General features: G+C 36.0%; 1 protein-coding gene across 1 annotated transcript; it reads left to right on the forward strand.

Moving 5' to 3' along the window:
• The first annotated feature begins 309 nt into the window (after positions 1-309).
• LOC119772646 lies at positions 310-6,641 on the forward strand. Its single transcript, XM_038269161.1, has 12 exons — positions 310-577; positions 1,247-1,543; positions 1,636-1,950; positions 2,074-2,358; positions 3,642-3,941; positions 4,034-4,348; positions 4,470-4,754; positions 5,012-5,341; positions 5,433-5,750; positions 5,833-6,120; positions 6,209-6,357; positions 6,474-6,641. Exons 1-12 carry the CDS (start codon positions 310-312, stop codon positions 6,480-6,482), a joined length of 3,159 nt encoding a protein of 1,052 aa, XP_038125089.1. The 3' UTR covers positions 6,483-6,641.
• The last annotated feature ends 7,531 nt before the right edge of the window (positions 6,642-14,172 follow it).

The following is a 14,172-nucleotide window of genomic DNA, read 5'->3' on the forward strand; positions in this document are numbered from 1 at the left end:
CCTGGTTGCTCTGCTCTGTCAAACTGAACATCTGGGCAACAGATTCTTAACCCCATTTTTGCATTTTGATAGAATGTAAAATGTAAAACTCTGCCATCTAGCATAAATAAAAGCAAACTGCACCGTAAATTCAAAGTTGGTTGGTAATTTAAGACCACATTTTGGAGGTATGTATAGATTAACTCTTATTAGATTTTATGTTTTAAAAAATAACTGATAAGACTCATGGTGCAACATTTAATAACTCGTAATCTTTCCTATTCCACAGCTGTAAGGATTATCCAGCCAAATATCACTTTGTACTCTGAAATGGAGCTCTCAAAAGTCAGACTCGTCTGCGATTTGAGAGGGTATTTTCCCAATAAATTGACTGTGAAGTGGTACAAGAATGGCCAAGAGATACAAAACATCTCCCCAAACGAAACAACATTCCAGAGTTTAGATGGGGAGGCGATAACCTACAGTCGAACCACTGAGATTAAAGTAGATATGGAGGACTGGAAGACAGGGTCAAGCTTTACCTGCGAGTCGATTAAACAAGGCACTAAAATTGCAAAAACAACAGACATTTGTCAGAGTAAGTGAAAAGTTCTACCTAAATGTTTCTTTCTCTGATTCCTGGATTTATCTTCTGCATCTGCAGGGACATTTGTTCTTCCATCTGAAAGTATCTGCTGAAAAAATGTTTTTTTGTTTGTTTTAGATCAGCTTTAAAAATGCCTACTCACAAGCAAAGAGGTGTCTTGTAGATCCCAGATTTAAGATTGCAACTTTCTCAATAAGATCCAGAAAAGTAGCTTGCTATAATTTGGATCCACCCTAGAGAGCTGAGAGTGGTTTCTCAGAGTAGAGGTGTTTCGTGAAAGCTACTTCTCCTTCAGCTTGTAATTTTGGCAAATTGTAATTGTCTAGCAGTCCTAGTAATGAGAAGACCCTTGGCAGGTTGCCAGTGTAGTACACAGTGACAAAAAATACACTTGATAAACTACTTTATATACTCATTCATGTCTAGAAGCAATGCAGAATAATTTTTGCTCCAAAGTAAAAACTCCAACAACTTTTCCAAACAGAAGGCACTTTATTTATTTCTCTGTGTTTCTCTGTATATTCCCTTCTTGTTTGCCTATAGAGAGCTTAATCTAAGCAAAGATGCACAACCAGGAAATAAAAAGTAACTGATAACTTTGTGATCATTTATTGGGATTTTAATCATGATTCTTTTCATTTCTTTTTTCTTTCATTTTAGCTTCAAGCACACCTCCTGTCATTGAAATTGTGAATCCAGTTTTTGCTGTTGTAATGACACAATCTTCTGTGAGTGCTACTTGTCTGGTTCACACTTCTCTGAATGCCAAGATCACCTGGCTTTTGGATGGAAATGCTCCTTCGAGGCTGACAGAGAAGGTTAAACAGGTTAAAAGCAGCTCTCTTATTACCAGCAATGTGGAAGTTCCCAGTGATAAATGGAGGAAGCTGAAGTCAATCACATGCAAAGCACAACATACATGTTTTTCTTCTTCTGAAAAGACAGTAACTGTAACAGGTAATGCAACTTTACAAGTAACATATTGCATTGATTGTATGGCTGAGAAACAGAAGCATGAATTCTTGTTCTGCCTTTCTTTCATGACCCAGGTTCTCCAGTTACATCTCCACAGGTGGAGATAAGAAGATCTTTCCCAGACCTGCTAAATGGAACTAGCAATGTCTTCCAGTGTTACATCTCACAGCTCTCATCACACGACCTCTTTGTCACATTCCAGACCAATGGAAAGAATATTCCAGAGCAATATTATGTCAATCTTCCTGAAGGCCCTGTCAATTATTCAGTCAGTAGAAAATTCACTGTTCCCATGGAGAATTTAAAAAACAACCCTGATATGACCTGCACAGTGAACCAAGGATTCTCCAACAGCTCCTTCAAGTCTAATACCATAAGAAATATATTTGGTGAGAATGTTTTTAAATCTACTTGAACATAGTATATATTACAACAAAATTTTTTATAATTTAAATGTGTACATTTTTCAAGAGACATTAACAGTTTGTGGATTTCTGTGAACAACTTTTTAGTGCCACCCTCTGTTGAACTCTATCTGGACTCCAGTAAAACATCGGATGAACAAACACTCCTGTGTTCTGGATGGGGATTTAACCCACAAATTAAATGGCTAATTGGCTCAGACCAGATAGTTACAGCGAATAATGACATCAGCATTGATAGAATGGAACGCGCTGCAGTAACAAGTCGACTGCAAGTTCCTTTGTCAGAGTGGAAATCAGGAATGGTCTTCACATGTGAAGTCTCTGATCCATCTCTGAAAAAGGTTGTCAAAAAGGAAATCAGTGTCTGCTCAGGTAAGCATAAGAAATCCAATAAACAGCACCACTTACAAATGTTTTTACTCCAGTAATGACTAAATGCCATATCAGAAGCTGAGGATACTTGAGCCATGAAGATATATAGGTTTACCTTTTGTTTGCCTGTTCATTTGTTTTCTTCTTCAGTATCTGCTGCGTAGTTTAAGACAGTTCAAGGCAGGAATATTTAGTATTTAGTTAATAAGCAACTAGACTTCTTTTCTCTACTCTAGAATAGATTTAGCCTTTCACCAAACAGGCTTTTCACTTCTGACTATTGTTCTTCAAAATAACATGCCTTTTGGTTATATCAAGTTGTACATTAAGACTGGCAACAAAAATATATCCCTATGCTTATCTATGGAAGTCTACTTTTAACTATGTTGCTGCCTTGTGGTCATCGTTTTTCTTCTGCATCTATATTTGCCACAGTAGACACACTGGGATACACGGGTACATTCATAGCTTTCTCAAAAGAAAATTTAATTGTATTTCAAGAATGAGATGGAAAGACGGTTGTCCAATAATATGCAGATCTGTCTAAAGTAATGGTGGTCGTAGTAGCGGATCATGTCTAAGACATTTCTTGCCAATTACGACTGTGTCTGATATGAAAATAAAAGTTCAAAATTATGTGACATTTAAATTTGAAACATTTTTCTTGGAACCAACTGCAGCTATCAGTTGGTTAGTAGGATCTATGTGGTTTTATATGTGATGTGATGTGATGTGGCACCTCTGAGCTGAGCAACAAGAACCGCAGATTTTAGATAAAGATGCACAAATAATTTTTTTTCTGATCCAATCCGATACCAATACCTGAGCTGAGCGTATCGACCGATATCGATCCTACTCAATAGGAACCATATAGTATCTTGCCATGTGAGTGAAGGATTTAGCGTTGATATAAATATTTGTAGAAAATCTTTCAAATTAACACAGATATAAATTTGCCTTATATTATTTGTTAAGAAATTTGGAGCAAAAGACAGAAACAAAAGTTCCATGTAAAGTGTGCTGGATTTGATCTTTGATATCCAATATCAAATCACAGATATCCCATCCAGGTATAAGTCCATGCTTTTCACGATTAAGGTAGCTTTTATAACTTACTTAATGCTGTTGTAGATGAGTCTGAGTGCTATCCATTTCTTGTATATCTTTAGAGAGCTGCATCTGAGCTGAGAGGCCTAAAAAGGGTATATAAAGTAACCGATCACTTTTTGCTCATTCTATTGAGATTTTACATAATCGTGTTTCTTTTTTTTCTTTCCTTTTAGTTTCTTCAAGCACACCTCCTGTCATTGAAATTGTGAATCCAGTTTTTGCTGTTGTAATGACACAATCTTCTGTGAAAGCTACTTGTCTGGTTCACACTTCTCTGAATGCCGAGGTCACCTGGCTTTTGGATGGAAATGCTCCTTCGAGGCTGACAGAGAAGGTTAAACAGGTTAAAAGCAGCTCTCTTATTACCAGCAATGTGGAAGTTCCCAGTGATAAATGGAGGAAGCTGAAGTCAATCACATGCAAAGCACAACATACATGTTTTTCTTCTTCTGAAAAGACAGTAACTGTAACAGGTAATGCAACTTTACAAGTAACATATTGCATTGATTGTATGGCTGAGAAACAGAAGCATGAATTCTTGTTCTGTCTTTCTTTCATGACCCAGGTTCTCCAGTTAGATCTCCACAGGTGGAGATAAGAAGATCTTTCCCAGACCTGCTAAATGGAACTAGCAATGTCTTCCAGTGTTACATCTCACAGCTCTCATCACATGACCTCTTTGTCACATTCCAGACCAATGGAAAGAATATTCCAGAGCAATATTATGTCAATCTTCCTGAAGGCCCTGTCAATTATTCAGTCAGTAGAAAATTCACTGTTCCCATGGAGAATTTAAAAAACAACCCTGATATGACCTGCACAGTGAACCAAGGATTCTCCAACAGTTCTTTCATGTCTAACACCATGAGAAATATATTTGGTGAGAATGTTTTTAAATCTACTTGAACATTATATATTACAACAAAATTTTTTATAATTTAAATGTGTACATTTTTCAAGAGACATTAACAGTTTGTGGATTTCTGTGAACAACTTTTTAGTGCCACCCTCTGCTGAACTCTATCTGGACTCCAGTAAAACATTGGATAAACAAACACTCCTGTGTTCTGGATCGGGCTTCAACCCACAAATTAAATGGCTGAATGGCTCAGACCAGATAGTTACAGCGAATAATGACATCAGCATTGATAGAATGGAACGCGCTTCAGTAACAAGTCGACTGCAAGTTCCTTTGTCAGAGTGGAAATCAGGAATGGTCTTCACATGTGAAGTCTCTGATCCATCTCTAAAAATGGTTGTCAAAAAGGAAATCAGTGTCTGCTCAGGTAAGCATAAGAAATATAATAAACAGCACCACTTACAAATGTTTTTCCTCCAGTAATGACTAAATTTCATCTAAGAAGCTAAGGATAATGTTTATCCTGTGTCCTGTGTAGTTTAATGATGAGCTGGAAGATCTATGTGCATATGTGTTGGCTTATGTTGGCTATGTGGATTGTTAGGTCACATATCCAAGCTAAAATTTAATTGTAAGGGTCTTTCTTAATTTTGTGCTTTATACTGTAATTTATTTTTCCCTCAGTTATGGCAAAATCCTCTCATATGGCTTCAGTCTTCATTCAAAGACCTGCACTTGAGGAGCATAAAAACCGGGGACAGGTGACGGTTGCTTGTCTTTTTGTTGGAACTAGTCTAAGCGACTTCTCTGTAACCTGGGTAGTGCATGGTCACCAATCTTCACCAAGTCACATCTATACAGAAAGACCAAAAAATCACAACAATGGGTCTGAAACTTTGCACAGCTTCCTCAACGTTTCAGCTGAGGACTGGTACTCAAATAAGAGAGTATCCTGCGTGGGAAAACATCTTTGCTCCAACAAAAGTTATGAAGATCATATCAGCAAAAGTATAGGTATAATATGCACAATAAGAACTATTTAAAATGGTTGCCTGAGGCATAACTTAAACAGTATTAACCGTCTGATTTGTGTGTATTTTTCCAGATCTGTATCAGCCAGTTCTGAGGATATTGAAACCAACTTTTACTGAGCTATATATGTCGAAGAGCATTATGATTACATGCTTAGTTTCAGGGTTTTTTCCATCTGACATAATTGTTCAGTGGAAAGAGAATGGCCAAACACTTCCAGTTTCTCGCTATATTAACAGTCCATCATGGAAAGAACCGGGAACCAGCTATTTTTCAATGAGAAGCAGACTAAATGTAACTAAGGCTGAGGACAATAACTCAACATACTCATGTGTTGTCAGACATGAATCGTCTGAGGCCCCAGTTGAAACCAGCATAAGTGACGTCTTTGGTAAGCTAATCACTAATCACTTTTCAGAAATCATACTTTTGATCTCCAGTTTATTCTAAACAGACTGCAACTTTTCTCCCAGCCTCTGTGACCTACACCAAACCTTCAGCTGTATTGCTCCAGGGAGAGGATGAACTAGTGTGCCTGGTCTCAGGCTTCAGTCCTCCAGCCATTAATATCACATGGTTCCGGAGTAAAACCACAGAACTGTTCGACTATACTTTAACAGAACCTTCTGAAGGTCAGGATGGAAAATTCATCATTCAAAGTCACCTTCGTCTGGCTCCAATTGACTCCCTACCTGGTGTGGTTATTACCTGCCGTGTCACGCATGAAGGCACCACACTGTTATTGAATATGTCCAACCCAGGTATGTTAGCAACATATTTATGAGTATTAAACAGTCATTGTTTTTCTAGTCAGTAAAAGGAGATAATTAATAAAACTCTGTTTCACAGACTCACTGGAACACTGTAATTTTTTTGATGCTATCAAGGACGTGGATGTGGGTGAGGATGCGTTAAAGGAAACCTGGTCTATGGCATTAACTTTCCTCTGCTTTTTTCTCTTCGCCATCATATTTTCTGTTGTTGTCCTAATTATCAAGGTGAGGTTTAGTAGCAACTGTTGCAGCCCTGCTGTTATGTATAGTTTTACATTGATTAAACTCCCTTTTAAGATGAGTATAACATGTTTACAGCATTTATTTTCTTCTTTTTTCAGACCAAATAACGACAAGCAAAGAGCAACTTTCATCTCACTGGATGGCACCATTTTAGGATTTCTGAGTTTGTGTATTTTGATACCGTAGTTTTTTTGTTTTTGGCAAAATGCATGTGTGTTTATTTGTACTATTTTTCTCTAGTTTATAGGAAATCTTTTTTTAAGCGTTGCAGGAAAAAAAAATTTTTGTTTGTTTGTTTTTTTTTGGTGTGGGATTTGTTTAAATGCCTTTATGATTAATAAAGTGAACAATATGCAAGGATCTATGATCGTTTCATATTTGCTTGTGATTTTTTTCTGTCTTCAAACAATGTCCACAAGAGGGAGACAAAGCTTTGAATTTAAAATTTCCCATTTCAACATGTAACAAAGAGGCCATGCAGTTAGATGAAAAAAATCACAGACCTCAAGCTATTTTTTTGCTAAGAAAGAAAAAGAATGAATTTTAACTTACTGAAAAACTAAAAAGAAATTTATGTTTCTATGAACAAATTCTCAGTTGGTCAGTGTACACATTCCCAGTTATTCTCTACCTGAGGCCTCTCCTTGACTTTGTGTAGCTTGTGGGTTCATTGGAATCTATATCTAGTGGATGACACCAGGATCATCAAGGTTTACTATTGGCTAGTTCAGTGATCTGGCAGGGTTTGTGTCCCTGATTGGCTGGGAATCCTGTGGCAGTGGCCCATATCTGTGACGCTGTTGCTGGGGGGGAGTTGCATCGTGCTGCTGCCAGTCTTGTGTCAAGGGGCCAGTAAGAGGGAAGCATGGAAGCATCTCCCTGCCTGAAATATTTTGTCCTCTAATCTTCAACAAACTTTCAGATCTGGCAGTAATTCCTCTGCGTTATCAGGAAATCCTGTTTAAACTGCAAACTGACATCTTATACAAAAGTAGCAATAGTTTGTATGGGGAGTGTTACAGTACCTGAAAGTAAATGAGTTGCTTTTAACACGTCTATTTATTCTTGTTCACTCATCCGCTTTAATGTTAGATCATTCATAACCCAAAACACAAACTGCTGAGCAATAAAAGGTTATTTAAATTTGTTTTATGATGAAGCCCTTTTATTAATAAACAGCTTCAACTACCTATTGCTATTTTAAAATGTTTGGTTTAAACACCCAAGTACTTATCATATAACCTGGGGAAGAAGGACAAGAGATAACAGATAAATTCTTTTTACTTGCGGGGAGAGACCCGGCAGAGATGTCCTCAGTTACAATCTCCTACCGCTCTCTGAAGCACCTCTGCTGTATTCCTCGCTCAATATTGGTATAAGGGAGTCCGTAGTTACAATAGATCATGCCATAACTCTAAAGGAATTTGTGGGAAGTAGGTTGCAGCGTGATAAAGTGATACACATGCATTTCTTCATGCAGACTGTGACCTTGAGTTATACAACATGAGAAACATTCAGTTCCTGGCACCTGCAAAAGAATACTTTCCCCAGAGTCTAATAAAAATAATAGAAAGAACAAACAAGGTCAATACAGGATAAGATAAAATAAAATAGCTCCAACATAAAGCTATATTGGTCTAACAAAATGTGTACCTATGCAGTAGAAAATATTTTAAGAAGACCTTTAGAAAATCTGCAGTTATCTTATAATCACATAATTTGTTCTGCTTTTAAAGAGATAGGCCTAAAGTTTAACATTAGGGTAGTTACGGACATGATGTGAGCTGTAAGATTCCTCCTTGTGAGCTAATCTGCAAAAATACCGGATAGTTGTATTGGTAGAGATAGGGAAGCGTTGCCTGAGGCATATGGCAGCTTTTAAGCCTTATCAGCCAATATCAAGGCAAGGATGACGAGCAAAATAAAGGTAAATTTAGTTATATATGTACATATTTTCTATTTTAAGGTCTTTCAAAGCAGGAGAAAAAAAATTATTAGGTATACAGTCACATTGGCTATGATTTAAAAGGCTGTGTCAGACACATTAATAATTAAATCACTAATTATTGCAAACCAGACAAAGCATAAAAAAATGGCACAGCAAGTTCTAAAAATGAACATCAAATTAAACTATTAATTTCACAATGTAAAGAAAACCTAAGACTTAAGTGTATTCATAATTCGAAGTTCCCAAAATGTTGTCCAAGGAAGGGGACAAATAAATTGTCTAAGTCTAAGGACAGTTACTGCAAGTAATGAAAATTTAACCAAGGAAATAATTTAAACTAAAAAGTAGTTAGGCCAGCTTCTGACAGGTCAATTGAAAAAATTGTGATGCCATGACATGTCAACTGACAGTTTATCTAAAACATGTTTTTTAAAATGATTTGTAACAGTGTCATCTGGTGGTTGTGACTCTTATTACAGCTGGAGCAGAGGGAGTAAGACAGAAATAACTCTATGGTCTAAGGATGATTGCATAGGGAGAAAAATACCTCGGGACAGGAGGCAAGATAAAAAAATAAATAAAAAAAAAACAATAACAATCACTGTAAAATAAACAAATCAATGTCAGTAAAATCCCTTGTCATCCTAAAATTAATTACCATACCTGGATGAGTTAAAAGCACAACCATGCAGTCCTCTGTTAAACCTGTAGTGGATGATTCAATACAACATCAGTCCACGGCTTATATTACTGCCTAATAAGGCAGACAATTTTCAGGAGTGACATTTTCCTCTGTGATTAGTCAACAACCATGCATGCCAATCATTATTTATATTTTTTGGTACAGGATTGTTCCATTTATTATATAAAATCAAAATACGAGGAATTACATTATACAGCTAAATAAAATTGAATACAGTTTGATATACTGGTCAAACAAAGTCACAAAGATAAAATTATTTTTGATTGTTAATATTTCTACAATGTACAAGTTGCAAAACATTTCTGAATTCCTTATCATCCAAGGTAGACAGATAACAGTTGAAAGTTGAATAGATAAAAGCAAAGTCCAATAAAGAGAATTTGTATTTCTAACATTAAAATTATTTGCTCTAAATCCATCTAAATAATATCTTTCTGTCACTTTTAGAAATTTTTCCGGACCGTGAGGTGAATCTCCATCCCAACAGGGTCCATTCTAGGTGGCAAATTCAATTCAAAAATACAATATTAATACCAAGTCAAAATTAAATGTTGCAATAACTCAAAGCTTCTAATTGAAGGCATATAAGAGGTGCAGACAGATGTGAAGGGGGCATCACCATACATACACATATTAATTTGTGGTTGCTTCATAGGATTGGGGTTAGGTGAGTAATTCTGTTCAGTGTTGCCAAATTTGGCAGGTTTCCAATAAATTGTGCTTGTTTTGAACCTGTTGGAGAGACAAATATAGATTTGGATTGGTTTTTTAAAATCTAAGCTCCTCTTCAGAAAATTTGGAAGGTTTAGAAAGCATTCCTTTGAAAATTATGTTAAAATATCTACCTTTGTATCACAGAAAAGTGAGACAATAGAGCATGTAATTTCTATTTGTAGGACATATTAGAAAGAACAGGATGAATAAGTAGTCTTGAAAAAGGAAAAAGATCAGCATAAGTTTACAAATCTCTTAAGGAAAGATCACGTTGATGTATGTAATAGGATTATTTTTTATTATTTAAAGCTACAGTGTGTAATAATTACAGGGATATACAGTCAGAAATGTAATATATTATACATAACTATGTTATTTATCATCATCTACGAGCTCAGCCTCTTAACCTTAATATTTGCGTTGCCTTAGAATTTGTTATTTATAATTACATAGGAGCGGGTCTCACAGCCATGGAGGCAGACATCTTTGCGCTACGGCAGCGCAGAGCCAACAAACTAGCGATTGCAAGATCGCCAAAATGTCACAACGATGTAAAAAAAATAACGGATATATTTATTATCTTAAGTCTACATGAAATCTATACCTTACACAGACTAATGAAATACTATCTGTAAAATCATCTATGTAAACAAACCTCATCACTTGAGAAGGTAGGTGATGCGGACGTCGTGGAAGACATTTTGTCCCGTAACACTCGCCGTACTGTTGGGGGGGAGAAGCGGTGGGGGGGAGATGTTCATGTTGCTGCAGTCTGCAGTCTGACCGCTAGATGTCGATAAAAGTTACACACTGTAGCTTTAAAGTACATTTTATTACTTTAAAGAATATAGTAAGTTTACATATTTATTTTTCTTCTCCTTATATATTTATCAAGTCATTTCGACCAACACTCCTTACTGGTCAGTGGCGGTAAGGTATTGCAAGGTGCTGGTTGCCATCTCCTATTAAGTCTAGAAAGAAAAAAAATGCTACAATACACTGGAGGAGATTTTGAGTGATTTACATTTAAACTTAGGTTAGTACTTTTCTTATTTTGCAAATTTAACAACAACAATATTTTCTGATTGTCTTTGAGGACATAATTGCTTCACAAGCATTTTCAGTTCCTCTCAAAGTGTTTTGCAGGATTTCACAGGTATTGTTAGTTAGTTACGCCTTACCTCTCAGAAACTGACCACTTCCCCTGTTCCTGCCAAAGTCACCCTTCACAACATGTTGTAGGTGTTCAACTCAATTTATTTAGTAAGAGTCAATTTACAACCAGCGTAGTTTCAAAACAGTTAGAAAAAAAACTTTAAGAAAAACAACTTTTGACAAGTCAGAGCTGTTCGATCATATGCATGGATTCAATCAATCTGAATCTTTACATTTTAAAACCATCTTTCCGTCCATCCATCGTTTCATCCATCCCGTCCATCCATCCATCCATCCATCCATCCATCCATCCATCCATCCATCCATCCATCCATCCATCCATCCATCCATCCATCCATCCATCCCAAGTCTTTTACAGCATTAAATAGTAACACAGACACATTTGAACCTAAGAAGTAGAGATACCATGGTTTTGGACTATATGGGGCAAGCCAGAGTATTTATTCATTACATTTCATATTTTTTTTTTAAGATTTTTTATTCAAATGTATAACGAAAAAAAATGCTTCAAAGGAAAAACTGTCAATTCAATGAAGTCACTGAGGCAACTCCCTATACTATGCATAAATGGAGAGACAGTGGAGAAAAAAATTCTCATTAACACGAAGAAACCTCCACAATAGGAGTGTAAATAATAATAGTTTTGTATCGATCCAACAGATGACGATCTGATGCATCGACATGTCCACAAGAGTATCGATTCATGTTATTTTTATATCCATTTTCTCCTGGACTTAATTCTGACTCCCGTGCTGCGGGGGACCCCTAAACCTATTTTGCCCTCCAAGCCCGCTCCCTTTAGCCACTGCCCTCTTTCCGCATGCGCACACACTCGCATAAACACAGAGGCATTATTATTTTTCAGTGAATAAGGTTTGAATAGGCCTAGGTGGAGTACAACTTTGCTGCTTCTGTTATTTTCTGTTTTTTCTCAAATAAAATGCATAACGATATTACAGCTTTCATTGATTTATTTCAAATTTGAAACATTGTCTAGCCTGTAAGGTAAAAATAAAAAAATTAACCAATTAATCATTTGAATCGTATCGTGGTGTATTCTTGAGTATCTAAAATAATCGAATCGTTGGGTCAGGAAGTTGATATTGAATTAAATCGCCATGATGGGTGTGATTTACGCCCCTACTCCAGAAACTGCAGCTCTCTCTAGAGGTTAGTAACATTAACAAACAAAAACAAAACAACACAGAGGCATTTGCAGCAGAATTTCATGTATAGCTTTAATCATTAGGGTACAAACACAGAATAAAAAAGAGACAGGCATATAAAAGGATGAGAACATAAAGTTAATTGCAGCAGCAGCTTAGCTTATGCCCCCCCCCACCCCTCTAATTTCTCCACTAAACATAATACCAGGCTGTGAAGAGGCAGAAAAAGTTAATATGTAAAATAACAGCAGATTATTCTAAACTGGAGAGTTGTAGGAAATATAGCAGAAATTAGGAAGAGTGGTTAATATGTCCTCCAGCAATCAGGGTCAGTAGAATAATAACCTTTTACTGTAGATGTCGCAGCTTCAATACACCTTAGTCAAAAAATCTGGTCATTAGCATAACTCTTAAGAACCTAGTTTATGCCAAAGAGGTAGCTCAACCATTTGATTCAGTTTTTCCTCAAAATTTAATAAATAAATAAATTTGATTATGGTGTGGAAGCAGAGAAACATCCAAAATATGCAGGACACCAGACCTCAAAGACCCAAATTAAGGATGCCTGCTATAGGGAGAGGGTCTGCCTAACTTAAGCCGCTCGCACTTGTTTTATTTTTTAAAGGACAGTTTTATTATTAAGGTGTTACATGTGAGAAGTATAATTCTATTAACAGGGAGATGATAAAAAAGATACACTGGGAAATATATTCTCTCTATGTAAACTTCAACAACTTCAGAACTCTTGCTGCTGCATTTAAGGGAATATTTCATAGTAAGAAAAATTCAAGAGTTCAGGCTTAAGGTAAGAAATGCATGATTTAGTTTTTCTGCAAATGATATTTCTCATTTTGCCAATGTTTGGGATTTGGTAGAATGAAAGAAGGTCTTAGCAACCTGTTATCGTTCAAAGAATAAACCAAGAATCCTAACTTTTTAACTGGAGGCCAAATTAACAAAATAAGAGACAGGCCAATTGTTTTTCAAGAGTTTAAGGTCCAAAAAGGACAACTAGATTCTGTTCTAAATTGAGAAGATTTATGATGCCATATTTTTGCGATGGACTGTGCTTTCAGTGAATATATTGTTTGTTTTCCCCTAAAAGTTTTGCATGAGGATGTTGGCGTAGTGTTTAGAGCAGTGCGCTTAGTCTAGTCCATCCATTTAGTTTTATTAAAAATACTTTCTTGATCTCATCTAAGCAGAGCAACTTCTTCCATGTATTTGCTATCTACTCTGAAGGATCTATTGTTATAAGGGACTTTAACATCTTTTTTTAGATAACTGCATTCTACTTGAAGCTCCTAAAGAGGCCATAATTGTAATGCTCAACTCATGACTTATGTCATACATTTTGTAGGTTTGAAGTCATGCCATATTCTTTTAAAATTTTAATGATGAATTAAACAGTCAGACTGAGATTTCAGAAATTTGATCTAAGATAGATATACCAAGCTAAGGCTATTCTAATACTTTAAGATAGTAATTTAACTATTTTATAGATTTTAACATAATAAATTAGGGCTGAAATTTAACCCATTAATTGTTGAATTAATTGTTTACTGGAGTGTAGAGACTCTAAAACAGGCCTTTCACTTGCAGAGCAGCCCACTTAGGGCAGTAATTATACCAAAATTGTAAATTAAAACAAACAAAAAAAACAGATAAAAATCTTTTTTTGTCTGTTAATATGCTCTATCAAGAACTCTTAAAGTGGAAAAAAATTTAGTTTCACCTGGTTTAATTTAGCAAAAAGTCTTCTTTAAGGAACCTTTGTGTCATGGTTCCTGTTTGTGGGTTAGTGTGAGTTGTGCATCTCTACTATAAAGGATCTTTGTGGAGAACTTGGGTAGCCTACACAGGTGAAAGAAATCTTTATAATCATAGTGCTGAACTTAAAAGAGCACCAGAGCCTTCTTTCAGTGCAAGTTTCCTCTGTTTTGTAGAAGATGTTTAGTCTCTTGCTTCCCTTGAGTGTTTTTTTCTGATGTTTATTGGTTTTGTTTAGTTTTCAGTATTTTTTTATTTTGGCCTCTGTTTCCCTCTGACTTTCATTAAACCATCCAAACTCATCTGTGCCTACTCCTGTC

Source organism: Cyprinodon tularosa, unplaced genomic scaffold (genome assembly GCF_016077235.1).
Source record: "Cyprinodon tularosa strain WSP-4 unplaced genomic scaffold, ASM1607723v1 ctg721, whole genome shotgun sequence".
Taxonomy (NCBI): Eukaryota; Metazoa; Chordata; class Actinopteri; order Cyprinodontiformes; family Cyprinodontidae; genus Cyprinodon; species Cyprinodon tularosa.

What these genes read in the sequence shown, in the direction of transcription:
- LOC119772646 (XM_038269161.1), top strand. Translation starts at nt 310, where the DNA reads ATGGAGCTCTCAAAAGTCAGACTCGTCTGCGATTTGAGAGGGTATTTT. An exon ending in GGAAATCAGTGTCTGCTCAG is followed by an intron (nt 4,755 to 5,011) that starts GTAAGCATAAGA and finishes TTTTTCCCTCAG; the next exon opens with TTATGGCAAAATCCTCTCAT. An exon ending in TCATATCAGCAAAAGTATAG is followed by an intron (nt 5,342 to 5,432) that starts GTATAATATGCA and finishes GTATTTTTCCAG; the next exon opens with ATCTGTATCAGCCAGTTCTG.